Below are 27896 nucleotides of genomic sequence, written 5' to 3' on the forward strand. Positions count from 1 at the left end.
GCTACGCAATATCGTGTTCATAATCGAATGCGATTAATCTCAATTATGAACAGAATATTGCGTAGCTTGTCAGTGAACTACGGCTCTGTGTATTAACTGCCGCTCCCGTTTGAAAACAGGTGATGGATATTTACCGCTAATCACGGAACCGGCTTTACTGATGAGACACGCATGACAAATGCATGCGATTAATCGTGCAGCCCTACTTCAGACAGAAACAGACAATGACTTAACACTTCAGACAGAAACAAAAGATTGACTTAATTAGTATAGATTAATTGAACTATGGAATCACTTTTTAATTTGTTAATGTCTTTTCCTTTATGCTTTTTGATGCCAAAATGTGTTAAAATCATTCCTTTTTTTCTACTTTTCATTAACTTTTTACTGCTTTAGTTCACCATAAAACACAAAAGCACAGATTAAAACTTTCAAGGGTGGGTTTCCAGCAGTTCCATTTTTATCGTACCCCACGCCCCTCCTCATAATGGTGGTCTCGCACATCTGGAACGTATCCAGTTTCTGCGGAACATGCAAAATGATCTTTATCACCTGACACAGAGGACACCAAAACTCAGATTTCCTATGAAAGAAAAGTAACTTGTCTTATTCGCATGCAAACTAAATTTGCCCTGATGCCCATACAGCAAACAAAGCGGCATAAGTTCATCATAATATGCTGGTCTGTCACTTTTCTGCACATTTAGGCATAAAAACATAAGCTGTTTATGACCACTGGTCCCCTCCCTTTATATGGTTCAGTTCATCTGAGAAATATTAATGTGCTGTTTATGCCTTATTCAAGACTTGACTCTGCATATTTTCTTTGTTGCCGCAGCTTCACTATGAATGCCATATTTGTCATGTGTTATGATGAGTGGGTGGGTCAGTGTTTTGATATAAATCAGGCTGAAGGAATAGAAGGTCACAGGAAAGGCAGGATATAATAATTTCCTCATTTTAGAGCTGCATGTGTAACTCAGCCTGACCCCTGGTCATTTGGTTCATTTTTTTTTTTTGGTTTAGAGTGGGGCTAGAGATAACCCTTTTGTGTGTATATATACTGCTAGAATCATTGTGTAACACTAATGGTAATGATAATAATAATAAAAAAAATACCATTATCATTTGGCTTATGGTTTCATATGTTGTGAGGGTCACATAATTTTACAGTCTTGTCTACTTTAAATCTGTTGTGTTGCACTATCTTTGATAGTCTAAGAACAGAGATCATTTGGATTATTTACGGAGTTCTTGATACTAAAAGAACACATCCTGTAACATGAGCTGTGTACTGGTCAAAAGAGTGCACTTCTTAACTGAGAAATTTTGTTATCTCTCAGCCATTTTCTCAGGAAGACTCTCCATTTGTTTCTTGGTTGTAATGCTTCCCTCTAGTGGTGTGTTATACTTATGAACTCATTTTATAACCAAAGCCTTTGATATTACAGACTGTGCTGTGGGCAGATGTTTAGATTGAATTTGTTTGAAGGTTTACAACGTTAAATAAACACTTTTTTTCCCCAGTTCCTTTTTTTTTAAATTCAGTTAAATGTCTTATCAAATTGAGCCAAAATCAGAAATGTTTTTATATTTAAGTGACACTTATTTGAACTTAGAGGCCCCTCATTATTCAAAGGCTATATTCAATAGTCCTTCATACTGGATACATTTTCTGTGGTATTTCTCTTGTAATTATGTCACTGGTTTAATTAACGGTGGTGTTTTTCAACCTTTGTTTTTAACTGGAACTGGGAGTGTTTATATATTAAATTAGTTAAACGTTTTTCCAACAATAATAATAATAATAAAAAATAGTTATGGAGGAATTGAATCATTTATTTTATTTTTTTTGGATTTAGCATTTAATTCATTTTATTTATTATTATTATTATTACATAAATAATTTTAGGTCATCCCCCTTGGAAGTTTATTTTAGGGGCTTTTAAACCTTTGAGAGTTTGTTTTCACATACAGTACAGTGCATCATTAAACATATTCAAATATATCTTAAAGTGATGTGTCAAGTCATTAACATAAATCTACAATCTGAACAGACATAATCAGATTATAAAATGTGATATGCATATCTAGATACACCTGAAATAAAATATAATTAAAATATATCAGATGTTACAAACGTATTTATATAAAGAGTGTTTATTATTTATATAATTAAATTTAAAAAAAAAAAAATTAAAATCCCTGAAAAAAAATAAATTATATATATATATATATATATATATGTGTGTGTGTGTGTGTGTGTGTGTGTGTGTGTGTTTAGTCTGCACAACTAATATTTCCTGGATTTTAAAATATTTTGTAATATTTATTTTTATTTATTTATTTAATTGCTATTATTGAGTCCTTGTGTTTAACACCAAAAGTCTCTGACAAAAAAAATCCCTGAAATTCGTAATTCTATTATGAGTCTTGAAAGAATTAGTAATTGAGGCTTAGATATATTATGAGAGAAATCTTGGTAAAACTGATTAAGAATCAATTAATATAACATCTCACATAATTCTCTATCATTAGCGAGACTTATTATAATGCTTAAATATATTTCAAACTGTAAAGCAAACACGTCCTGTCACTGAGGCACATTAGAGCGCGCTCCGTTGCGATCCCACAATGCACCGTCCGCTGCGCAGCTGCAGATGGAATGTAGCTCACTAGCCCCTCATGCTAGCCGCGTCATCGCAGTAAAGTTTGTCAAACCCATCATGAGCGGCTCGAACCCGCCGCCAGCGCTGCACTGACGACACACGCGGTATGTATACTCTTCATCCGCGAGGCGCTTCGTTACAATGGGCCGTGAAACTGTTTGCAGCCCGGCCTCTGTGTGCGTGATGAAGCGGCAGCATAGAGAAGGAGAGATCAGGCCGATTTTAAACTGCATTCATATATTAAAATACAATAAAATCATTATTAAAATAGAGTAGACACGTCAAAGCTGTATCTCTGACAGTGGCAACAGGCAGACAGTGTTGTGCTTAAATGTCAACACAGTCATGTGTTATTTTCAGGTTATTTTTTATTTTACGCACATCAGCATTATTAAGTTTGTATCAAAGAGATTAAACACTTATCTTTGGCCATTTTATTTTTTAATCATACGTTTATTCTCTTAATATATTTGTTTAGGTATATCTAGTGTCACTTCTACAGTGTCTATGCATATGGAATTATTGTTTGTTTTTTGTTTTTTTTCTTTACCTCTAATGTAATTTTTGCTTTGCTCCAGTCAAGATTGTCTTGCTCTCTGGGTGCATTAAGGGAAAATGATCTGTAGAGATGCTTTTTTTGAACAATATTGTGAAAATGCTATAAATAAGATTGATATGACAGTCTCATCTGGTTATGACAAAACTGCAGGAGGCCAACCATCTCATATGCAGAATAAGAGAATAATTATGTAAAGGTCACCCTGGGTTAATAATTAATCCCAATCAGATGTGTTTGTCGTATTCATATTAATAATATTAATATTTGTGAAGTCAATAACATTGATTGTTGTTAAGTCTTTGACATGGAGCAGCAGGTTTTGCTCCTGCTTGTCAAAAGGGGGGGTATGTGAGTTTTGTTGCCTTGAGACTCAAGCTTGTTGTTTTTCTCAGCCAGGTCGAACTGCTGATAGGAATCCTTATGTTGGTCCTGTCTCTTCCTGTAGCTTCAGCTCAACTGCTTAGCGATGAACATTGATGACAAGCTGGAGGGGATGCTTATGAAATGTAGCCCTGTGGGGCTTCACCACTCATCCAGAGGTCTGGGACCCTCAAGGGTGGACGGAAGAGGAAGAAGAGGCAGTTTGGATATGACACTTGGGGAACGGAGCTTGGCTAATCATCCCCTTTTGGCTGAGGATGATGACGATGATGAAGATGATGACGAAGACCTGGCTGGTGGAGGCCTGAGCTCACATGATCTGATATCCCAGGATGACCTGATGGTCCACGAGGAGACGGTGAAAAACGATGGACAGGATGAAGCAGCTTTCTCACAGCGGATCTCCCATAAACTACACTATACACTCAGTATGCCAGTAAGTGTACAGCTGTTAGTGTGTTAAGTGTTATGCTATTATTTATGATACTTGTGCAAGTTTCAAAAACCTTGTCGGTGAACCACACAAAAATATTTTACTTTCAGCAAAATTTGCAAAAATGATGTATATAATAAGTGTACTGTAAATGAGAAATTCAGTAAGTGAACTTTATTAATGATTTTTGTTGTTGTTGTTACTTTTGTTAGGTAACTATAAAGCAGGAGATGAAAGTGCCAGACTCATTGATTCTGAATAAAAAGGAGAAGAAACCAGGGAGGGACCCATCTGACTGTCACAAAAAGAAGAAGAGAAAGCAGCGCTCGCCTGCAAAGGTTTCCTATGATTAATCAGAGATGCCACTGATAAAATACCATTATGCTCATAAAAACCAGTTCTCTAAGTGAGAGATACTTTATAGTGCAAAGGAGTGGTGGTAAAATAATTTAAAGTTTAAAGGGATACTCCACCCCAAAATGAAAATTTTGTCATTAATCACTTACCCCCATATCGTTCCAAACCCGTAAAAGCTTAGTTCGTCTTCGGAACACAATTTAAGATATTTTTGATGAAAACCGGGAGGCTTGAGACTGTCCCATAGACTGCCAAATAAATAACAGTGTCAAGGTCCATAAAAGGTATGAAAGTCCTCATCAGAATACTCTACATGCCATCAGACGTGCAATCTGGGTTATATGAAGTGACGGGAACACTTTTTGTAAGCGAAGAAAACAAAAATAACTTTATTCAACAATTCCTTTGTCAGTGGTCTCCTCTGTGTCTCTCCATATCACCGTATGCTGTGTATGCTCTTCTGTATCATCCACGCCACAAGGATGCGTGTGGCTTGGCTGATACATGTGGCGCGGATGATACAGAAGAGCATACACAGCATGAGAGAATTGTTGAATAAAGTCGTTATTTTTGTTTTCTTCGCTTACAAAAAGTGTTCTTGTCGCTTCATATAACCCAGATTGCACGTCTGATGGCATGTAGAGTATTCTGATGAGGACTTTCATACCTTTTATGGACCTTGACACTGTTATTTATTTGGCAGTCTATGGGACAGTCACAGGCCTCCCGGTTTTCATCAAAAATATCTTAAATTGTGTTCTGAAGATGAATTAAGCTTTTTTTGGTTCGGAACGACATGGGGGTAAGTGATTAATGACAAAATTTTCTTTTTGGGTTGGAGTATCCCTTTAATGTGAGTTTGAAAGTGTCCTGAAATTGCTTATTTTGTCTACTTGCTCTTTTATTTATTTCAAGGCTGCTTACCTACTGAAGTGATTTCAGTGTTTTTACTCATAGAAATGTTATTATACTAAAAACGGCGATGCAAATCTGTGAGTAAGCTGAACTGACATTTATCATGTCCTTTTACGGTATTGGTCAGCCAGGACATAACGTTTTATGACCACTCTGGAGTTATGAAGCTCTAAAGAAGCACAGGCATGAAAGTTAAGGTAGTTTTGAACTTATTTCCTCCATCTTGTTAGATTCTCACTATTAATGAAGACGGCTCCCTTGGGCACCAGAACCCAAAATCTCATGTCTGTGAGCACTGCAATGCTGCTTTTCGGACAAACTACCATTTACAAAGACATCTCTTCATTCACACAGGTAAGTGGTGTAAAGTGGTTTGGGAATAATTGTCATATAAAAGAACAAAATGGTGAACAAAAATGTATATTTTGCAGGTGAAAAGCCTTTTCAGTGCAATCAGTGTGACATGCGCTTTATTCAGAAGTACCTGCTTCAGAGACATGAGAAGATCCACACAGGTGAGCAGAAAGGGATTAAAACCATTATACCATGTTCATTATCTCCATGTTCTTTATATCGTTTATAATTGCCTGTCATGTTTCCCCTTTAGGTGAAAAACCTTTTCGCTGTGATGAGTGTGGAATGAAATTTATTCAGAAATACCACATGGAGAGACATAAGAGGACACACAGTGGGGAAAAGCCTTACCAGTGTGACTATTGCCATCAGGTATGCGCAGTTCAAAGCAAATCAGATTTGATTCTGTGCAATTAAAATGTTAGCATGCATTATACAGTCTGATACATGATTATGTGTATTTTTCCCAACAGTTTTTTTCCAGAACTGACAGAGTACTAAAGCACAGACGAATGTGCCATGAGAATAAGGACAGGAAGGTGCAAAAAGCAGCTGCCAAAGATGGGCCTCTTCGCACCTCAGAGAGCTTGGGCTTCTCTTTTCCTACCAAGGAATGCACGCTTCCCAAGAAGAAACGTCAGAAGACCTCTGATAAAAGTCGGGTTGCGCTTACAAGTCCAACTGTTGACAAAGTGGTTGAAGCTGGTAACGAGGAGAAGACGGAAGACCAACTGGCCAAAAGTGAGTGTCTTCCTCTTTACACTGTAGCCACCAAGGTCAAGGATGAGTATGTTGTGACAGATTATTCGGTTGAGCTCCCTGATTCCCCGCCTGGCAACAGGCATCTCGCAGGGGAGGAGTCTAATGACGAGATCATCAGTCCTCCAAAACTAGTACTGAAGAAAATTGCCAGCAGAAGAGGTTTGAAACAGCAAGCCCTAGAACAGCCCCAGAGCCTCTCACCCTTGTCGTCATTTGAAGAGAGCAAAGTAACGAGATACACCTTTGAAATTGTGGACAACAAAGGTCTCTTGGATGTCGAGACCAATCCTGACATGGATTCGGTTGACGCCCTACAAGGAGGGCAAACAAAACCGACTGGGAGCAGCACAAATTACGACGACGCAATGCAGTTTCTCAAGAAGAAGCGATACCTTCAGGCGGCCGCGGCAAACACTGGTCGAGACTATGCGCTTAACGTGAGCAGCATCGTGTCGCAGCCTTCTGTCACTCAGGCAGCTGTAGCGAGCGTCATCGATGAGACCGTTCCCGCCACGATCCTCTCTGAGACTCAGACGCTGAACGTGGAGATCAAGTCCAGTAACGAGAAGAACGTCCTTCCAGACGAGGTCCTGCAGACGCTTCTCGATCACTACTCCAATAAGGCCAATGGGCAAGCAGAGATTTCCTTCAGTGTGGCAGACACTGAGGTCACATCCAGCATCTCTATCAACTCTTCCGATGAGAGCAGCCCCACCGAGACTTTGGGAACCAGCTCACAAGCACCCCCGGCCGAGAAGGCCAGCCTTTTACAGGAGTACTCCAAGTTTCTCCAGCAAGCACTGGAAAGGACCAGTCAGAACGACACCTACCTGAACAACCAGAGTCTTACGTTTGTAAATGACAGTGCCAGTCTTGCTGGCCAGCCTTTGTTTTCCACGGAGAAGCAGTTCACCTCCCCATCCCGGTTCAGACCGAGCATGAACTCACCATTGAGATCCACTTTGGAGAAGCCTAATTTTAGCCTTTTAGTAGATTCCCAACACTCCTTCTCCTTTTCAGGTGACGAGACCAACCCTTCCTCAGTTTCGCCAACGGAGGACTTCCTCGACCAAGTGACCTCTCCCAAAAAAACAGATGCGCAAAGCATTAGTCAAACGTTTCAGATTGCTTCTTTTGATCAGAACTTTCGATCTCAGTTTCCAAGCTCACGAGCTGGGATATCCTCACAGTTTAGCATTGCCAGTGGACAAGTTAGCCTGAGGGGTCATGGAGGAACGGACTTCCCAGAGTTCTCTCTTGTTAGTGAAACAAGAACTCAACTAACTTCATCTCCAGATGCTACAAGCAGCCAAACCTTTGGCTAAACAGGAGCTTTTAATGATTTAAGGCATTTTAAAGGCACTTTATAGTTCTGTCAGTGAAGGCAATGTGATCTCTGTGCAAATACTTATGATTTTCCATCTTTAAACAATCACGCATGTGCGAGAATCAAAAGAAGCAGAGTGATGCACGCATTAGATTTTATTATCGGACTATGGGATATTCTTTATGTGTCATTGCATTATTTGTGTATTACACATGGAGTGCTTGGGACAAACACACTATTGCTTGCCAAATTAGCTAGCATGTGTGTTCTAAAATTAAGAATTCAAGCTACTACAACAATGCTGTAGTAGTCTAAATTCATAGGGTCAAACGTAGCTTCCCCGAGAAAAAACTATACAAAGATCAATTCTTATTTGGCCTCTTGTTAGCATTCAGTTCTTTTGCTGGAACATCAGGCTCAACGTACTGACTTAATAATGTAGGTCTATAGAAACTACTCTAGCCTAGCATTACAATCAGTTTTTGTATTTAATTCGTTTTGTAACATGTTGTCTGGACAGGTACTGAAAGGACCTTACTTTAATGCCCTAGACTTGAGTAAGGCACTTTGTGATTGATGAACTGTAAGTCACTTTTTTTTAAAAAAATGAAAAACATTTTTCTCACCCATCATTGTAAGCTAATTTGTGTATTTAAGATTTTTGTGCATTTAATTACTGGTTATTAAATACACACACACACACACACACACACACATATATATATATTTGCATTGTCTGCTCCCATAAAGAATCCCTCAAAGACACATTTTGTTTGAGCAATCTGCATGTTTTGTCATACTGAATTTGTATGGACCTAGCCCATAATTTTATATAATGAGATTATATAATCATGAAATATTTTTGCACATTTCTCCTAAGGTTATTGGATCAAAAAATAGATATTCTCATGCTCCCTCTGTGGGAATCAGTACATTTTCGTTAGAGACTGTCTTGCCAATCAGATATAGGTGCACATGGGGAGCAAGGCATCTGTAGAGGGTTTGTTTTTACATATCCCACATGTGGGCATGCAGTTTTAGCAGTTGTCCAGGGCAACAGCACTAACAGGTATGCACTTCTTCATTTGTCATCATTGTGCCTGACTCGGTGGTTAGTTCAGATTTACAATAGTCAAAATACAATACTTTGTTAAAAAAAATGTGGGCATTTAATCACTTTGGTTTCCTTAAGATTAATTAATTTGTTGACTTTAAATAGCACTTTCAGCTTGTGGGCAGTTTTTCTTTTTTTAAAGCATTTTTCAGTCACCACCTTCCGTCTACATAAAATCTGATATAATCTATATCAGTGTTGAGTGATATCAAGAAAGATGATTTAAGGATGTATGGTCTGAGATCATGTTTTTATGCTTTTTATTCGTCTCAAAAACACCCTTATCCATTAGCAAATATGTCTTTATCAGATTCCCTTGCTGTTACTTATTGGATTAATATAGAACAAAAAGTAAAGTCTAATGTTTGATAAAGTTGTACTAATATGTATATGTACACATTTGTTAATTGCACATCTCTTATTGTTAGCTTAATAACTAATCATGTAAATTATAAGCTTTGTTTCTGTTCTCTTAGATTGTTTATGGAAATTTACCTGCTTGCCCCTAAACTGTATCTTGATTAATCTTAGCTTTATGATTTATGGTAATAGTATCATGCCAAACTGTACTCTCTTTGTAAATCATTTTTAAAACATTATGTAAGTTGTTTAATGGTTTTATAAACAATTTACACACAAATTCACTCTGCTTATGTTTTGTGAATGAGGCCCATTAAGAGCAGTTCTGTGTGTATGTTTTATTCATAGTCCATATGTTCTGGGTGTCAAAGACATTTTACCGTTTTTGTTTACGGTCTATTATATGTGTGCCTAAACATTCCTTTACTGTCGCTTTATTTTTACATGTAAATAGGTTGTATATTTTAAGTTGTGCATTTTGCTGTGCACGTTTCTTGGAGTGTAGAGAGAGTGCAAGATGATTTAATATTTGCTGTCATTTTGGTTTACTCAGTCCTACAGTCCCTGATGATTTTCAGCACAACTTTTGTGACAAGATCATGTTTGTGTTCTTGGTTGTAAAATTACAAATGTACTGTCCTCTAAGAATTGCCTCTGAAAGCAGTTTAAAAAATTACAATTTGATTAAACCTTGAATGAATCTCATACATTCTCAGAGGATGAGTTTTTAGGATGTTATTTATCATTTCATTATCATGTGATCTGCATTATAAATATTTAATCAATAATTACAGCTACAGATGCTCCAGAAATTGATGAAAATGAAATGATAATTTGAGGGAAGACCTTAATGTCTTGTTTTTGCTTTATTTCCTTTTAGTAAATTGTGTGTTGTTTTTTATTTTTTTTTTCAAGCTCAGTTGCTGTTGGTAAAAGGTCATACCCATTTAGACACATGACTGTTGTCCTTCTTTATTGATTTGGTATTTTGAGCATCAAAGTTTCATCTGGTGTTACTGACATTGGATCATTATTTTCTTTCAAGCTTAATTTGAGTGTAAAACTGAATGGTTTTATTAAGTAAGAGAGCTCTTCTGAATCGTTTTAGACATTTAATTTTATTGGGGAGTGCATGTCCTCTGACTGTCTTTGTGCACTGGTTATATTTTTATATTTATCCATTTTAATGTAGCCGAATTATTTCCATAGAACATACTTTAATGCCATACTTTGCCTAAGACATGGGGGAATTTTTTGATTGGATGTTTTTGATTGCGTGCCTCTTGTTGTGTAATATTAAATTTCCAAATACATCAAGTTGTTGAGTGCTTTTTCCAGTTCCTTTTTCTCTAGTTCATTTTTAACTATCAAGAAATGTTTTTTATTTATTTTTTTGCCTAAAGTAAAATAATTCTCAGTTCTCTTTAACTAAATGCAAAAATCTCACTCATGTCAAATACATAATGTAAATTATTCGCAGAAGTATTTATATGGTTTAACTAAATACCCATGATCCTAAACAGGATTCTCAAAAAAAAAAAAAAAAAAAAAAAAAAAAATTTTCTCTCTCAAAACTAGCCTATAAAAAGCCTAATTTGCATAAAGTATCTTAAAATTATTTTAATATGACTACATCATAAATGTTCACTAGTTGGTTTTATAAAGGACAAGAAATAAACAATACTGAAATCCTGAACCGTTAGACAGTCGAGGAACAGTGAAATGCAAATAAGAGCTGTAGACTGGCAGCACACACCTGAGGTGGCGCTCATAGAACAGATATTTGTTTAATGACGTCTATTGCACACGTAGCGTTTCCATGAATTACAGCGACACACAGACAGCTGTTATACTAAAATTCTTAAAGTAAGAATTCGTCAAACGATTTTAATATAGGCTACTATACTAAAACGTGTCATGGTTAGTTTCAATTTAGAAAGTTACTTCAATAGCACCTCTTCAATAGTTACCTCAGAAGTAAAAGTTTTTTATTTTTTACTTTTTTTTATTTTAATGTTTTAACTGGTTGTTCTATCTAAACGAATCGTTCTAAAGAATCGATTCGCGGGAATGATTCGTACCACTCAACTCCACAGGTGTGTGTTCGTGCCTCATATTCTCCACCTGCTGCTGCTGCTGCTGCATCCGGGAGCATAGCGACTGCAGGTAAGTCCGTGTATTTTTGATTACTCAAGGAATTTACAGTTTAACAATATCCCAAAACACCATTTTCCCGTTTATTTTTATGGCCGGTTTCACTGGCCTTTCCTGTAGAGTTTACAACAAACCATTGCACTGCATAACGTTAAAGTAAAACACAAAGTCAGTACTACACAACTTAGCCACATGAACGTCAATGCTTGCCTTTTATCTTAAAATAACTGTTAAAATATTGGTCAAGCGCGGGATATGAATTGTATGTGTTTTATTAATGTGTCACTTATTAACAGACGGCTTTTGTTGGCTGAAGTGTATTCAAGTTACGTGGCCATCGCCTACTTGGCAAATGTTGAAATTTTTATATACTGTAGCCTTTCAAATAAGTATAGCAATGTCTTTACATTCCTCAGATCCAGCTATTGTAATCTCGCCCAGGAGGGAGCATGAGTCCTCAAGTTCAAGAGTTATTCCATGAAGATGCACAGGTAATGGCAAATCAGTAAGTTTTACCATAAAAATAATTAGAAACCCATAAATTCAGACCTAATGTTCTACCCTGAGCAGAGGAACTGATATTAATGGGGGCTTATTTAGATATGAGTGATACTGGTTTGTGTAGGGTTCCCAGAGTAATGCTCAGCCTTGGTGGAGTGCAGCTCTTCGTCTGGGAACCTGTTCTTTTTGGCACCTGGGATGGAGTCTTTACTACCTGCATGATCAACATTTTTGGGGTGGTGCTCTTTTTACGGACCGGCTGGCTTGTGGTAAGTTATGTTTTAATATAGATTTCATGATGCTTGTAGAGCATATGTGTATCGGAGAATTTATTTAAATGGCATTTGAAAAGATATTCCAAGGTTTTGGTTCACATCTATGGAATCCCATTTCCACCATGGAAGAAAAAAAAAAAATTTGCAATTACTTTTTGCGAGACATGAGCTCAGAATACAACTTAGATATAATTATTTTTATTATTTTGTATTTTTTTTTGCAATTCAAGTTTACGTCTCACAATTCTGCTTTTATATCTCACAATTCTCACCTTTTTAATCAGAATTTTGAGTTTACATCTCACAATTCTGTTTTAATTGCAACCTTTTATCTCACAATTCTGAGTTTATATTTCGCAGTTCTGGGGAAAAAACAAAGAATTGAAAAGAATCAGAATTGTGAAATACAAACGTAGAATTGTGAGAAAAGTCCAAGTTGTGAGAGAAAAAGTTGCAATTACCTTTTATATAATTTTTTTTTCTTTTATCCCATGGCAGAAACAGGCTTTCATACGTCTCGTGGTTTGGCAGCTATTAAATGTGGATACAATAAAAATGTAAATTTTCCCCCATATGATCATCTTTAGGGTAACACGGGTGTGTTGCTTGGTATGCTTTTGGTATCCATGGTGGTATTAGTTGCCTTGGTTACGGTGATGTCAGGCGTTGGAGTGTGTGAGTGTTGCAGTGTGGGTAACGGTGGGGTCTACTCCATGGTCTCCACTGTGCTCGGAGGAAGGGTTGGAGGAACTGTAGGACTCTTATATGTGTTTGGACAGGTGAGCAACTCTTTTCTGTATTAGTTATATTGCATATACATTGGTTCACTGTTCTCAAGCTTGATGACAGTCATGTGTCTCGTTGGCAGTGTGTGGCTGGAGCGATGTACATCACTGGTTTTGCCGAGTCCATTGCGCAGGTGCTGAACTTACAGAGCATGTGGGTGGTGAGGGGCATCTCAGTGGCCGTTCTGATTGGTCTGCTCGGGATTAACCTGGCCGGTGTAAAATGGATTATACGCCTTCAGTTGGTTCTACTGGCCATATTGGCTATGTCCACTCTGGATTTCGTCATCGGGACATTTAGTCATCTAGACCCAGGTGAGCTATCGTGAAGGCAAGTAAGATTACTTCAAGGGTCATTTAGATTAGAGTTTTAGTAAGAGTAACAACTGCTGTACAGCTATGTTTGGTGTTTTTAACTGGAAGTCTTTCATTAAAACAAAAACGTAGATCCCCCACTGAGTGCAATAAAAAACTCTGACACAGGTGTATAGAAGTTCATGTATTTCTTAAAATGAAAAATATAACCATTAAATTTAAATTTAACAGGCACTCGTGACTCCACAAAAGTTTTCCATTTAATAAAGTAGTGCGTACGAAGAGATTCTTGCCCTGCAGTGTTGTTTTCACAGACCCTACTAAACTGTGCCTGCCTTTCTTATATTGACACTTCTTTCTTTGCACATTTCCTGGCAAACCTGCCAGACGAGTATATACAAGTGTGCGAAAGGATTTTTCTTTTACCAGTGTACATTTCTCTTATTTCTGTTCTGTTCTGTATTTCGCAGTTTCTTATATCTGTATTTTCATGTGTGGTGTAGTAAGCATTTATTGGAGTAGTTTGATGCAGCTTATTAATGACAATATATACACTACTGTTCAAACAGTTTGGGGTCAGTAATATATATTTTTTTAAAGAGTTAATGCTTTTATTCAGCAAGAATGTATTAAATTGATTAAAAGCAACAGTTAAGGATTTTACATTGTCAAAATTACAATTTTTACAATTTCTATTTCAAATAATTGCTGTTCTTTTGAAATGCCAAAGAATCCTAAAAAAGGTATCACGGTTTCTACAAAAATATTAAACTGCACAATTATGTTCAACATTGATGATAAAGATAAATGTTTCTTGAGAACCAAATCAGCATATCAGAATGATTTCTGAAGGATCATGTGACATAATGGCTGCTAAAAATTCAACCTTGCCTTCACTTAAATAAATTATTAAAATGTATTACAATTTAAAATAGAAAACTTTTTTTTATTTTAATAAGATTTAAAAATTTTACTGTTTTTACAGTATTTATCTCAAATAAATGCAACCTTGGTGAGCATTAGAGACCTCTTTTAAAAAGTTGAGCAATAGTGTATATGTAAATCTATTTACTATCTGTGACTCTATTTATCTGTGACTTTAGAAATTGCTAATGTTTTCATCTTGAAGCTCTTACTAATTCAAAATGATTGTTGGTATTGATTGACTACCTCTACGGTGTCCAGGAGGTGACATGGTCGGTTCACTTAGTTTTGTCGTGGACCCGCATGTTTGTTTACGCATTAAACTTGTGGCCTCAAGAAAAACGTCGTTCCCTCAACATAAGAAGTCGTGGCCACGAGAAATGGATGTCGTTCCCTCAATGTAGCATCTCGAGGCCACGACATAAGGATGTGTTTACCTCAAAAAAATTATTTCGTGGCCACGACATATCACGTTCCCACGAGTTAACATGACGTTCCCACAAATTAATATCTCTTGACCACGACATATTATCACGTTCCCACGAGTTACTATGTCGTTGACATGACAAAACTAAGTGAACCGACCATGTCACCTCCCAGGCACCATACTACCTCAACTATTTGGCCAGGATGTGAAAACTATGAGTTCAAATGTCCTTGCAACAACTGTCCAGTAGATGTCAGGGTAACATAAATGTAGTGATGTCCCAAACAATGCTATCCTGTGGGGTTTCATGTCCTTTTATAGTAGTGGCACATATTAATTATTGATTATTTACATTTAATTTTCCTAAAAATGTTTCCATAAACCATTTAGGCTTATCAAACAATGCAAGACAAGATTTTGCATACCATGTAGTGATGTGGCATTGACGGTATAAGCAGTAAGCTATTTAGACTTCCTGCAGCCCTGCATCTGCTGGGAGGGGTGCACATGGCCACTAGGGAGTACAAGGTCTCTTCCTAAAATAAACACAGTCATAGAACTCCAACACCAATCATAATATGGAAGTTGAAGTAACAGGAAGGGTGAAGTGATTTGTCTTCCCATTATATACAGTACTGTCATCTAGTCATCCTAGACATCAACCTTACATGGTAAAATATATGCACTACTGTATTTTATACAGCAAGGATGCATTAAATTGTTCAAAGTTAACAGTGAAGACATTTATAATGTTACAACATATTTCATTTTCAAATAAATGCTGTTCATTTGAGATTTACATTAATAAAAGAATCCTGGAATTATTTACAAGGTTTTCATAGCATTATTAAGCAACTCAAATGTTATGAACAGTGATATTAACAAGAAATGTTTCTTGAGCTCCAAATTGCCATATTAGAATAATTTCTGAAGGATCATGACCCTGACGCTTCAAATCAAATCGAATCGAATCAAATCACTTTTATTGTCACATCACCAACAGCATGTGTGCCGTGGTGAGTGAAAAGCGTGCTCCAGACAGTGCACAATACAATTGACATGTTTATCAAATAACAGTATACACATTTAGACACTTTTACAAAAACAGTATACTTTTGTTTAGTATATATACACTATAGAAACAATACAAAATATACATACATAATCCACAAATGTACACACAGAGTGGTTGTAGATGTAATGGTTGGTAAATGGCTTTGCCATCACATGAATAAATTACATTTTAAAATAAATAATTTATATAAAAATTTATATATATATATATATATATATATATATATATATATATATATATATATATTCATTCTTGAATTAAAGTTGTTGTTATTATTTTAATGACTGAAAGCATTTGTTAATGAAATGGAGCATGCTTATAGTCTAAGAAGAATTATGTGTTGCCAAATTCCAATTTCTAAATCTCTCCCAAGCTATAATCACAGAAATCCAGCTCTGTCACACATTTAATTTTTTAGGACATTCAAATCTACTTGTGTTGAAATTGTATATGAAGTAAGCATACATACAGTATTAAATGAAAATCCCCCCCCCCCATAAAGAAGTATACTTAGTGCAAGTTCATTTTAGTACAGATTCATAAAAGTAACTCTGCATCCTGCAAAAATTATGAAATTATGTGATGCATCTATTAAGAGTCATTTGCTCTTAGGACAAGCATGCAGACATTCTTAGTCCATTGTAATGTTTAAGTTTTTTGGCTGCCCACTTCAGACGAGGTCAGTATGTACTTTCACACTGGGTTTGCAGGAAATCCATCCCAACACTTCCTGTTCTCCTGATTACTGGCTTCCTGTCCAGAGAGGAGGCAAGACTCTCAGAAAGATGGTGTTCTCACTCTATCTCTGCAGAGAAAGTCAGACACATTGGGGTGTCATGGACTGAATATGTGTTATTACCTCCTAACTGCAGCTCCTGCTGCTGTCGTGTGGCTCTGAACTTTTTTAGGAGCCGGACTCGGGCTGCAGTGTGCGCTGGCAGTGGGAAAAGGAGGCGCTGGTTCCTTCAGGTTTTTTCAATTAAGTATTGTGGTTATAAAGTGATCTCACCATTGGCACAAATCCAGGGGGTTGCACGGTTTAGGCCTGGGCGCCGCGTGGGCGGGTTACCTGCCAGTGGCAGGAAAACGGGCTGCTGTGCAGATGTGTTTACAGTTTGATAACACTGTTAATCACGTAGTCAAGGCCAGGTGGTCAGCACAAGGAAAGCTTCATAACCGTGATGATATAGAGATCCCAGCACGACCACATTCCATGACAATTTAAAGGGATAGTTCACCCCAAAATTGGACATTTTGTCTTTCCAAAGCTATTTGATCGTCTATCTTCTGTAGAACATAAAAGGAGAAATTTTGAAGTATATAATGGCCAATCTTTTTTTTTTTTTTTATATATAAATAATGAAAGTGAAGCTTTGACTGAGGTCAAGCTTTGACAAAGACACAAGAGTAGTGGTGGACCGATTTGGATTTTTTAATTATTAATTTTTTTGCCTTTCTATTATTAGACAGAGCTGTTAAACAAAGAAAGTAAACTAATGAAGACAGCTCAGGTGCTGGGTTATAAATGCTGTCAAAATAAAAGACCTGCTCATGACGGTTATCTGCCAAACAGAAAACCGTTTCTGATGTGATAATTAAAAAAAAAAAGGCCAAAAAAAGCCACTACAAGCACCATAAAAAGTAGCTTATATGACTTATGTACTATGTGTCAAGTCTACTTGGGTCATTTTGTAGTTTTGTGTGAGGAACAGACTGACATTAAAGTCGTTATTTACTGAAAATCATTCCCTTCAGTGAGATGGTAACCACTGCGACTGAACTGAGTTAAGAACCGGATCAGTTGATTTGTGAATTAATCATTCAGATCAGTTTTGTGTAACAAATTTAGTGTAACAATTGGACTCTTTCCATTTATGATTTTCAATGAAAAATGACTTAAAGTTGGATGTTTTTGACACAAAGCTATTGAATAACTTCAGAAGACTTAAATAATTAAAATAGGGCATAATGACTCAAATGGACATCACTAATGATACATTATAATGTTTTGGAGCTTGACAGTTGCACTTCTTATTTGCTTTGAAAAAATGTTTGAAAGATAAAAAAAGAAGATCCCACAGTTTTTTTACAGGGTGAACTGTTCCTTTAAGAACTAAAAGGCTGAAGAAAACTGAAGGGGTGAGCACATATCTTGGTTGTGAAATAATTCTTGGTAAAGGATATGTTTGATATATAGACTCAATCTATCCTTGGGCACGAGTGTGCCCAGGCTCATGCAGCCAAAATGGGAGAAGGTATGATGATCTTTTAATATTACTACCTACTTCAATGTTTTGTTAAATCATTTGAAAATGTTATTGCTGGAAAAGATGAAGAAAATGAGCACAATCCTCTCGAGTGTTCATACCATTGCGGTGAACACATTTGTGCTAGATTTAAAAAAAAAAAAATGAGAGCACCTCCTAGTTCTGTCCCTTCCCTCCTGCTTATTACCACACAAGAGGAACTGTGAGAAGAGCTTTCCCACTACTGTAGGCTTTTAGACTGTGTTATTATTGGTGTAAATTCTGTTCTTCTGTAGTGGTGGGAAGAAATTGCTGGAATAAAACAATTTGATTTTTATGAAAATAACTGAATGGCTCGATTTGTCTGCTCATGGTCTTTGATCAGGTCATTGGCTTGTTTTTCACTCACATAATTAGTTTTATGATGGTATGATGTTCATGTTAAGTAGGATCTCAGCTCTAACCTCAAAGACACTCTATTTAAGCGCCCCAAGTTGGACAGGAAAATGACATGCGCTTATAGTTTTGGGTTAAGGGTGTTGACCGGGCTCACCCACATTTTTGGCTTGAGACAAAAGAGCAGTCAGGAAGCAGATCCGAGTTCTTCACTAGCAGAGTCCACATCATCACTTCCTCTTCCAAATCTTCAGATCAGGACTTCTACAAATATCCAAACTGCAATCCGAACGGTTAGAAAGGTGGCAAGGAGGGCAATAGTAACAGCCCTGCTCTTATCCGCTGTGTCAATATGGGCCGTTTTATTATGCTTGTGTATTGTGAATATGTGTATATTTTTATCACAGGGCATGACATTTATCTGAGGCCTCAAGAAGCATTTTGTATTATCAAAGTTTAAAACAGTTGAGCAGCTTACTATTCCTGTGGATGTGTTCTTATTTTAGGATTCTTTGATGTATAAAAATATCAAAAGCACAACATTTATTTGATAGATTTTTTTGCAAGAAAGTCTTTACTGTTGCTGCAATTTAATGCATCCTTGTTTGAATAACAGTATTTATTTAAAAAATCCTTTCAATAAAAATCTTACTGAATCTTTTGAATGGTAGGGTATTTGAAGGTTATTTAGTTCAACTGTCACAAACTAAACTATGGCTAATTGTTTTATTCTTGCACTTGTTATTCCAAAAACAGCTTACCATAGATTTAGCAAAGTTCATAAAAGGAGGTAATTATGTCAAGGTAATTTATGATGTGGTGAAGTAGGATATGTTTTTTCCTGCTTGCATGGTATTATTGGAGTACTTGATATCTGTTATTTCTAAGGCTGTGTCCACCTAAACTTTCTTTATTCACTTCCTCTCTAGCTCCTTCTCCTGATTCTCTCTATTGTATCTTGCTCTCTCTCTTTGTAGACAAGAAACTGTGACTTGGAAGGGTAGGAACAGGCAGGGCTTCTGAAAGGGCGGTGACTTCCTTTCGGATAAACATGTCATTAATCCAGGAGAACACATTCTTTCCCATCACAAGATAAACAAGAGGGAAATGGATCATGATCTTGCATAGTCAGGGGTGACAGCGACAACCACCATCTTTCTTTCTCTTTCAATAAATGTAATGTAAGCTTTTGACTCTAATTGAGACTTTATTATTAAATTATTGAATTAAATTTAATTATTTCTTATTTAAAAACATTTTCAAAATAAACATTACAAATCAGCATTACTTTTTTTCATTGATAGAATGCGAAAGTAAATGTTTTGAAGAATGAGCAAGCTGCTTTTTTTCTTTCATTGTGTGTGTGTGTGTGTTCATGGTCAAGTCCTAAAAAGGAAAAAGGACCATAAAATTATCCTAAAAATAGTCTATTTGACACATTTGCTATATTCCAAATCTTCAGTCGTCATTGTTCTCCACCAGGGGTCCGAGGCCCAATAGGAGGAGCATTTAAGACAGAATTTCTAAAAATATAAATATTTCTTATTTTAATTTACCTATTCAGCAGTGTTGATTCTAGACATGGAAAAGTCATGTAAATAATAAAAACATTTTTATATTATTATTATAATTATTACTAAATCTTTATCCTTAATCCTCATCTAGTAAATCCTGAAAAAGTTGTTGGGCCTTTGAATATTGTGGAAAATAAAAGAGGGCCTTGGAGTTGAGAACCACTGTTCCAAAATATGTTTTATATTAGCTTAATTCTTTGCATTATTTACTAAAAATCTTCCCTCCGTTGTATCTTCATATTAAATATGTATAAATGAGATATGAGAGCTGGAGCAAAGGAAAGATTATAAGTGAAAAATGGTAATATTGAAGTGAATTAAGTGGTTTTTAGCCTAAAATGAAAAATCTGTCATTAATTACTCACCCTCATTCCAAGCCTGTAAGACCTTCGTTCATCTTTAGAGCACAAATTAAGATTTTTTTTGATGAAATCCGAGAGCTTTCTGACTCTTTGTATTCTTTGCACACAAGAAGTATTTTCGTAGCTTGATAAAATTAGGTTGAACCTCTGATGTCACATGGACTGTTTTTAACAGTCCTTGCTACCTTTCTGGGCCTTGAACGTGTCAGTTTATGTGGAAAACAGTGACTTGAACATTCTTCCAAACATTTACTTTTGAGATCTGTTAAAAAAAGAAAGTCAAACTGGTTTGGAATGACGTGAGGGTGAGTAAATGCACTTTTGGGTAAACTAACTGATTAAGAGCACCTATCTTTGGATTTTATAATACGTTATGTACTGTTGTTTGTACACAAGTACACAAACCACCAGAAACATACAGTGTTTGTGCTATCTAGACTTTAATATCTGCCACCCTGAATAAAAATACCACTTGTGTGATGGTTCAGCACAATGGTGATATCTCTCAGTACTGTTTATGTAAATGTTCTGCGGCGCCTGTTCTTGGATTGTTTTGTTTGCCTGTGAACACACCCAGAGCTTAGTCCAGCATTCCCTCCATCATGTCCAAGGCGCAGAACTATTGAACTTGGCATGTATTCCCAAGAAAAGGCCGGCCCTTGGTTTGCACGCATCTTGGCGGGGCGTCTGTCCCCCCGGGTTGTTACATAAAGGGCGGTGACGGTCAGCCACAGACACGCAGGGCTTTGCCTGTGCATGGCTATGGAGTCCAAACCTGTTATATTTCAAACCAGACGTCTGTTCCACAGTACCCCAGGGAACCCCACCCCCCCCTCCTGATTTCAGGGTGAACAGGGTTATTGTATCAGTGTGCGATCGATCAATATTGTATGTCATGGACGCTGGTTTGTGGTCTTGCACAGGAGGATATTTTCTGAAGTTTGTCTTAACGTTATGAAATATTTAGACTAATTTATCTAAATATCGGATTTTTCAAAAAGGCCAAAATATTTCCTTTTGCTTTTCATAACAAAGATTCTAACTTGCAGGAAAACTTTGTGTGTGTAATGTTTGTGTCATGTATACTCAGTGGAGACTCTGGGATTTCAGAGATGAATCTGATTCTTATCATCGTGTCAGTGCAGACTTTTTCCATAAAGCACTCAGTAATGCTTTGGTCCGACTGAATGTTGTAATAAACAGTCTTTCCTAACATTGTTTTGTGCTGAATATGTTTATTACAGAGCATGGATTTGTTGGCTATACAGAGGATCTGCTGCGTAAGAACACCCTGCCAGACTACACAGCTGGCGAGACTTTCTTTACCGTGTTTGGGGTTTTCTTTCCTGCGGCAACAGGTGACCTTACGCACATAAACAAAAAAGGCTAAACTATGATATAATAGCCATTGATTTAATGGTACTATGCTGGTATGAGGATTTATTTTTGCTATTAGTGAAGTATAAGCCTGTATAACTTTAGTAGCCTGAAAATCTTGCAGCTGTGCTGTATGTTAGTAGCTGTGGTTGGATGCAGACATCCCAGAAATCTCTCTTTTCGGCAGAATTTCATCTCATGGTTAACACATTTTTGTGGTATAATAAGGTTTCAGTCTGAGCCTGCATGGTGTCACTGGATTTTTTTTTTTCTTTCATATTCTGATTTCAAGGAACCACAAATATCGTGATCATTTTGTTAGTCACCTCCTTTATAAAATGCAAAGGCAGCTATATTTTTTAATTCATAAAAACATTTATATTGTTTGAAAAATAGTGTAATATTACAGAAAGCAAAATTAAACTTCTTTCCAAAATTAAATAATTGGCTTTTGTATTGATGATGTCTTGAAACAAATTGCTAAAAATAATTCTAGAAAAAATTACCGTGATTCACATGTACATTACATTTATGCATTTAGCAGACGCTTTTATCCAAAGCGACTTAGTGCAATCAGGCTAACATTTTTTACCTAACGTGTTCAATGGGAATCGAACACACAACCTTTTGCGCTGCTAATGCAATGCTCTACCACTGAGCCACAGGAACACGTAACATGTTTTTCACGAAATTATTTTACTTACTGTTAAAATCTAGATATTTATGCTGTAAATATTATGAAATAATCCCAATTAATCTTCTGTTTTCTGACCAGCCTGCATAATAATATAGAAATATTATTAAATGTTTTGAATGTTTAGGACCATAATTCTTTAACATTCACATATTTTGCAAATCTGTTAAGTGCAACCCACCTTTCATAATGCTTTGACTTAACTATTTTCAAAAATCCTATAAATAAAAACTATAAAATAATTATCTACAAAATGTGAGAAACCCATAAATGTAAGAAAACCCACTTCATTCTTGTCTTGTTTTACCACACACAAGACAAACCAGCTTCTGCCTCCTGTAAAGACTGAAAGATTGAACAATTCATTTGAGCAACACGAGGCACTAATCAGTCGTGATCAAAGTTTCCTTTTTGCTCCAGTTAGAAGTCAGGAAGGTGTTTCAAGTCAGCTCTGATATGTACGTCTTTCTGTTCTTCAGGTTCTGAATGGCCCCTTGTCTCCAGTCTTGTTTTCACAGTAACTCTCTGTTTGTGTGTGTGTAGGTGTGATGGCGGGATTCAACATGAGCTCTGATCTCCAGAGGCCCGAGCACAACATCCCCGTGGGAACTCTCGCCGCAGTCTGCACCTCGTATGTTTCTATCCACCACAGAAATAATCTTTCATTCTTCCTTTGTTCATCTTTAGCTTCTGTTTGTGTTGAGTGTACACATACTTTAGAGCAGGCGCCAAAATGAAAATATGAAAAAACAGAATTAGGATAAGCCTTCATGCCCTGAAAAAAAAGTGTATGACATAAAAATCAGTGTAAGATGTACTGTGTGTCTGGTAATGGTTGATAAGATGTTTTTATGTTTTTGAAAGAAATGCTCATCAGGGCTGCATTTAATTGATCATAGAAATAGTTTTAAATTTTAATAAACTCAAATTACTATGACATTATCTTTTATAACATAACAAAAGTCTAGATTAAAATAATTTATTACTATGATATATATATATATATATATATATATATATATATATATATATATATATATATATATATATATATATATATATATAATATATATATACAGTAGTTAGATAATTTCTCTATTAATAGAATGAATGATTCTTGTGTCTTGTGGAAATCCGCAGGTGGTTCCTGTATCTCGTCTTTGTGTTCTTACTGGGAGCCATTTGCACCAGAGATGTGCTGCGCTATGATTTCTTAATAGCGGAAAAGGTAATCTGATGTTATTACAGGCTTCAGAGGATGGCCATCTTCCATGGGTTTTTCCAGTATTAAGACTCATTGTCTGAACCGAAAGTGAGACTTGAGAATAGCACATTAACCACAGATAAAACATTGCAGTTGCGTTTATTGTCTTGCTAATGTCATTCCACTCGTCTGCAGGCCCTCATAACAGAGGCATTTGAGGTCATTCTAAACGCTAATCTGAGAACGGAGCCCAGTTGCGCACTGACCTTGCACATACCCTGACGTTTGATAGCCATACAGCTGCCAGTCAGCATAGATTACAGTAGGCTGCTGAACGTTTATGAACGTGTAAGGCTGTAGCCTGGTTGTGGCTGACCCAGATGTTCCTTAATGTGAGCTGTGGTGTTTTGGGGTTAACACTCTACATACAAAACAATGCATATTATATTGAATCTACAAAAAAGGTGAATTTTGTACACTACGGTGTTACAGAACTTAGGGTTTCATACACATAATCAACCTTACTGTATTATTTCTAATTGCCCATTTTCAAATTATGGGTTCTGTCAGATTACACATTGTTTCTTTGATTTACTTTCAACACATTATACGCTTTTTTCAGTCTGGCCAAGCGGAACAGAGCTGGGTGGAGCCCTCTACATTCTCTTCCCCTCTGTGTTTGTTTTTTCCCAGGTCTCCTTGGTTGGTTTCCTGTTTTTGCTGGGCCTCTACATCTCCTCCCTGGCCTCCTGCATGGGCGGCCTGTACGGTGCACCCAGGATCCTCCAGTGTATCGCCCAGGAGAGAGTCATTCCGGCTCTCGGATTTCTTGGGAAAGGGGTAGATGCTTATAGGGAGATATTAATGTGGTTATATTGTGGGCTATTTTCAAAACAGGGAATGCAAGACTATGTGGTTTTATGCTTAACAAAATAAAAAGGTTAATTTTGTTGATTTGATTTAATTAGATGTTGATAAATCAATGCTAAATCTATTCTGTGATTATAAACCATTTGGAAAATCAGGGATTTAATGATAATGAGTTCTCTCAGATGTTAATAAATGATCAATCTTAAACAATTCGCTTAGTATAACAAGTGAAATTAAAGATTTTTTTTTTATGCACTTTGTGCCACTTTAATGAATTGTTTACTTTTTCACGCTCAATGAGTGGCTCCATAGACGACAGGATGGGTTCCTAATTATAGTGTGCCAGAGTTCGCTCCAAAAAACGCGAAGGAATGAATTGTAACTTTGTGGCTTTCAAAAAGCACAGCACACCCTTTCCCTCGCCTGAGCTCTGTCTGACCCCTCTCTATGGGCTACAAGTTCGCCCGAGACATCTAGCCCTGAATCAAAGTCCCAGAACAAACGCAGGAAGCACAGAAAAGACCAACCCTGGTGGATCTGGAGCTGTGCCAGCCAGTAGCAGTAGCACCTCCATCCCAGAGATTTATGGGATCTGGGTAATGACCGGTCTGAGGTGACATGAGAGATGTCTTTTTTGGGATGTTTTAACTGGATACTTCTACTCGCTCATTACATAACCTGAAGAGCATGAAAGAAATTAGGGTACAGGAGCCAAACCCATAATGTGAACTTGCAAATGATTAACAAAAACTTGTGGAGTAGATGAAGTAGACATGATTAGACACTCCTGTCTGATCCCATAATGCATTGTGAGGAGCTCAGGAAAAAACACAAATGTTTACTATAAATATAATATCTAAATTCACAAAAGTAACACACAGGGTTGCTACCTATGTACAAGTCAGTCACATAAGGTTTCATTTCAGTTGGGATGCTTCCTTAGAAGGTGCCTATGTAGTGAGCAGACATTAAAGCAGCTCACTAGGTTTTGTAAAAGCCATAGATTTACCTTTCTCTTATCTTTATATGTATTACAGCGAGGGCCCAATAAGACGCCTGTGGCTGCCATCTGTCTGACCAGCTTGATCTCCATGGCATTCATCTTTATCGGCCAGGTCAATGTACTGGCTCCAATCGTCACCATCAACTTCATGCTAACCTACAGCATAATTGATTATTGCTATTTCTGTGTGGTGAAAACCGACGAGCTGCAGGTCCAGCAAAGGACGACGCTGATCAGGAGGTCAAGCTCCAGAAGATCACTGGTGTCCAGCACTCATCCCCATTACGGCAGCAGTGGAGCCATCAGTGAACCTGTGAACGGCACACTGCTGGAGTTCACCAAAGACATGAACCAGATATTTCCATTGCCCAGCACGGACACCGCTGATGAACAGAGAGTTCCTCTTCCTGCCTCCAAGACCTGGGGCAGGAAGTCAAAGATTCCAGCTAAAGAAAGGCTGATGAACAGTTTTGGGTTGGACTTGAACAGCAATGGACCATTAGATAAAGGAAAAGATGAGAGGGAGCCGGAACAAACTTTTGGATTAGATGATGATACCAGCAGCCAGATAGGACTTAAGGAGTTTGACCTTACAACAGAAGCCAAGTGGAAACAGTCTTTGCCTAATTCTGGCCCAGTTGAACTTGAACAGCTCCCAAGAGAACAGATAGACAGAAATGGTACGTAACGCTCTACAAAATGTTACATAACTCCTCAATATAGTGATCAAAATCTGTATTTCACCTTATATACCTTTCGTTCACAGGTTCAGAAACAAATCTTGAAGAATCAGAAATCAGATCAATCCAGGGTTCGCGCTATGCCAGATTTTGCAATCACTGGGTTTCGTTAGTTGGTGTAAGTTTGGCAAAAATTATCCAGCCTGTAAGCAATAAGCTTGTAAGTTCAAATTTTTAATGCTGTTTTTATTTCTTTAGGCATTGTGCTCCTTTATGATAATGTTTGTTATCCAGTGGATGTACGCCTTGGTTAACATTACAGTTGCCCTTATCCTCTTTCTCTACATTGGAACAACAAGCCCAGGTTTGCCAACAGGTAATTGTAAATGTTCCTAACTCTTATTTGATTTGAATAATCTTTGAGAAAATGTGAAAAATAACCCCAGTTGCTCATCACTGATAATTGTCTGATAAACACTTCGGATGCCACACACTGCTTATTTCCGCAAAATAAGCCTAAAAAGACTAAGGGCTTAAAAGACACTTTCTATAAGTTTGTCACAGTTTTGATATCAGGATGATTATTTTAACCATTTAAATTAAAGTCAAATAAAAATAGAGGTTTATTATGCAAATATCCATCATTATGATGACTTCTCTTGTCAGGAAATAAAAAATGACATTCTCTGCCCACAGGTGCAGCAGCTCGCTTCAGTTTCTTCAGGTGGCTCAAGACCTCACTGCGGAATTTGGGGAGGTAAGTTAGATAGTCTTCTGTAGGCAGACTTGACTTTTTCAGCATAAAATCTGATCCCATTGCAGCTTTGTGTTGCCAAGAACCACCTACTTAGACAGGAAACGGTGTCTGACCTACCATTTTTTTATGATGTTTAAGGGCAGGTTTACCAGATACATAAAATACCACAATAATGGCAGTGCAATTTCCACCAATTCTTGTATAGAAAACACAAAAATAGATCCGATCAGAATTTATGTCCATCCAAAAGAAAAGTACTGATTATTTTACAGACATTCTGCAGAACACCAATTTGAGTTTAGAACTATGAATGTATGCAAAACCGAACCTCACATTACCAATCATTTGCCTCTCTTATTAGGCGAGATGGGGCCCTTCAGGACCAGATTGTGGTGACACCCTCTTTGTCAGCTGTTGGCATGGAAACCAGGCAGCTAACAGAGGAAAATGCAGACTTTGCCTTCCGTGATCGTTACCACCACTCCTCCTTTATCACCACCACAGACAAGATTGTCCATCCTCAGTCCAACTGAGCATGTGACAACTGTGCCCTGCTAACCAGCTGGACTGAAACAGTGGACACATGGGACTAAATCATCACTCACTTGAAATATATAGGCTATTTTATTTACTGCATTTGTCAGGTAGTTCTCTGAGGACAGAGCTTTATTTCCTGGAAAATCTGAAGGAAACTAATAATGTTTATCTGAAAAATCGGGAAAGTGCAATCAGAGTCATGCATTGTGAATTAATTTGCCGTGAAGATCTTCTCTGGTGAAATGCTTGTATAAGGTTTAATATGCAACATGGGCATTTAATTTTCAGATTATAAGTCAATTTTGTCTTATTTTTTATTAGTGCTGTCAAACAATTAATCGCGATTAATCGCATACAAAATAAAAGTTTTTGTTTGCATAATAATGTGTGTGTTCTGTGTATATTTATTATGTATATATAAATACACACAAACTGTATATATTTCGAAAATATTTACATGTATTTACATGTTTATATTTATATTCATATAAATTATATTCTAAATATAT

General features: G+C 36.9%; 2 protein-coding genes across 4 annotated transcripts; both read left to right on the plus strand.

Moving 5' to 3' along the window:
* Positions 1-2617: 2617 nt before the first annotated feature.
* znf148 (zinc finger protein 148) lies at positions 2618-10544 on the plus strand. Of its 3 annotated transcripts, none has more exons than XM_042731705.1 (7): positions 2618-2773; positions 3621-4045; positions 4255-4380; positions 5545-5668; positions 5746-5829; positions 5922-6040; positions 6142-10544. In XM_042731705.1, exons 2-7 carry the CDS (start codon positions 3695-3697, stop codon positions 7753-7755), a joined length of 2418 nt encoding a protein of 805 aa, XP_042587639.1. In that variant the 5' UTR covers positions 2618-2773; positions 3621-3694; the 3' UTR covers positions 7756-10544. The 3 variants fall into 3 exon arrangements, with proteins under 3 accessions (XP_042587639.1, XP_042587640.1, XP_042587641.1); XM_042731706.1 differs by having other exon boundaries at positions 2619-2773; positions 3625-4045; XM_042731707.1 differs by having other exon boundaries at positions 2619-2773; positions 3674-4045.
* Positions 10545-11258: 714 nt separating this feature from the next.
* Positions 11259-27770, plus strand: LOC109095760 (solute carrier family 12 member 8). Its single transcript, XM_042731708.1, is given in 15 exon segments — positions 11259-11397; positions 11802-11876; positions 12011-12039; positions 12041-12155; positions 12749-12940; positions 13030-13261; positions 21510-21623; positions 22880-22967; positions 23477-23564; positions 24234-24380; positions 25448-26093; positions 26180-26271; positions 26352-26469; positions 26790-26850; positions 27212-27770. Coding segments are annotated over 14 exon segments (2136 nt in total). The 5' UTR covers positions 11259-11397; positions 11802-11834; the 3' UTR covers positions 27384-27770.
* Positions 27771-27896: the final 126 nt, after the last annotated feature.

This window comes from Cyprinus carpio, chromosome B9 (assembly GCF_018340385.1).
Source record: "Cyprinus carpio isolate SPL01 chromosome B9, ASM1834038v1, whole genome shotgun sequence".
NCBI classification, from domain to species: domain Eukaryota; kingdom Metazoa; phylum Chordata; class Actinopteri; order Cypriniformes; family Cyprinidae; genus Cyprinus; species Cyprinus carpio.

What these genes read in the sequence shown, in the direction of transcription:
- znf148 (XM_042731705.1), top strand. Translation starts at nt 3,695, where the DNA reads ATGAACATTGATGACAAGCTGGAGGGGATGCTTATGAAATGTAGCCCT. An exon ending in ACATCTCTTCATTCACACAG is followed by an intron (nt 5,669 to 5,745) that starts GTAAGTGGTGTA and finishes TATATTTTGCAG; the next exon opens with GTGAAAAGCCTTTTCAGTGC. An exon ending in AGTGTGACTATTGCCATCAG is followed by an intron (nt 6,041 to 6,141) that starts GTATGCGCAGTT and finishes TTTTCCCAACAG; the next exon opens with TTTTTTTCCAGAACTGACAG.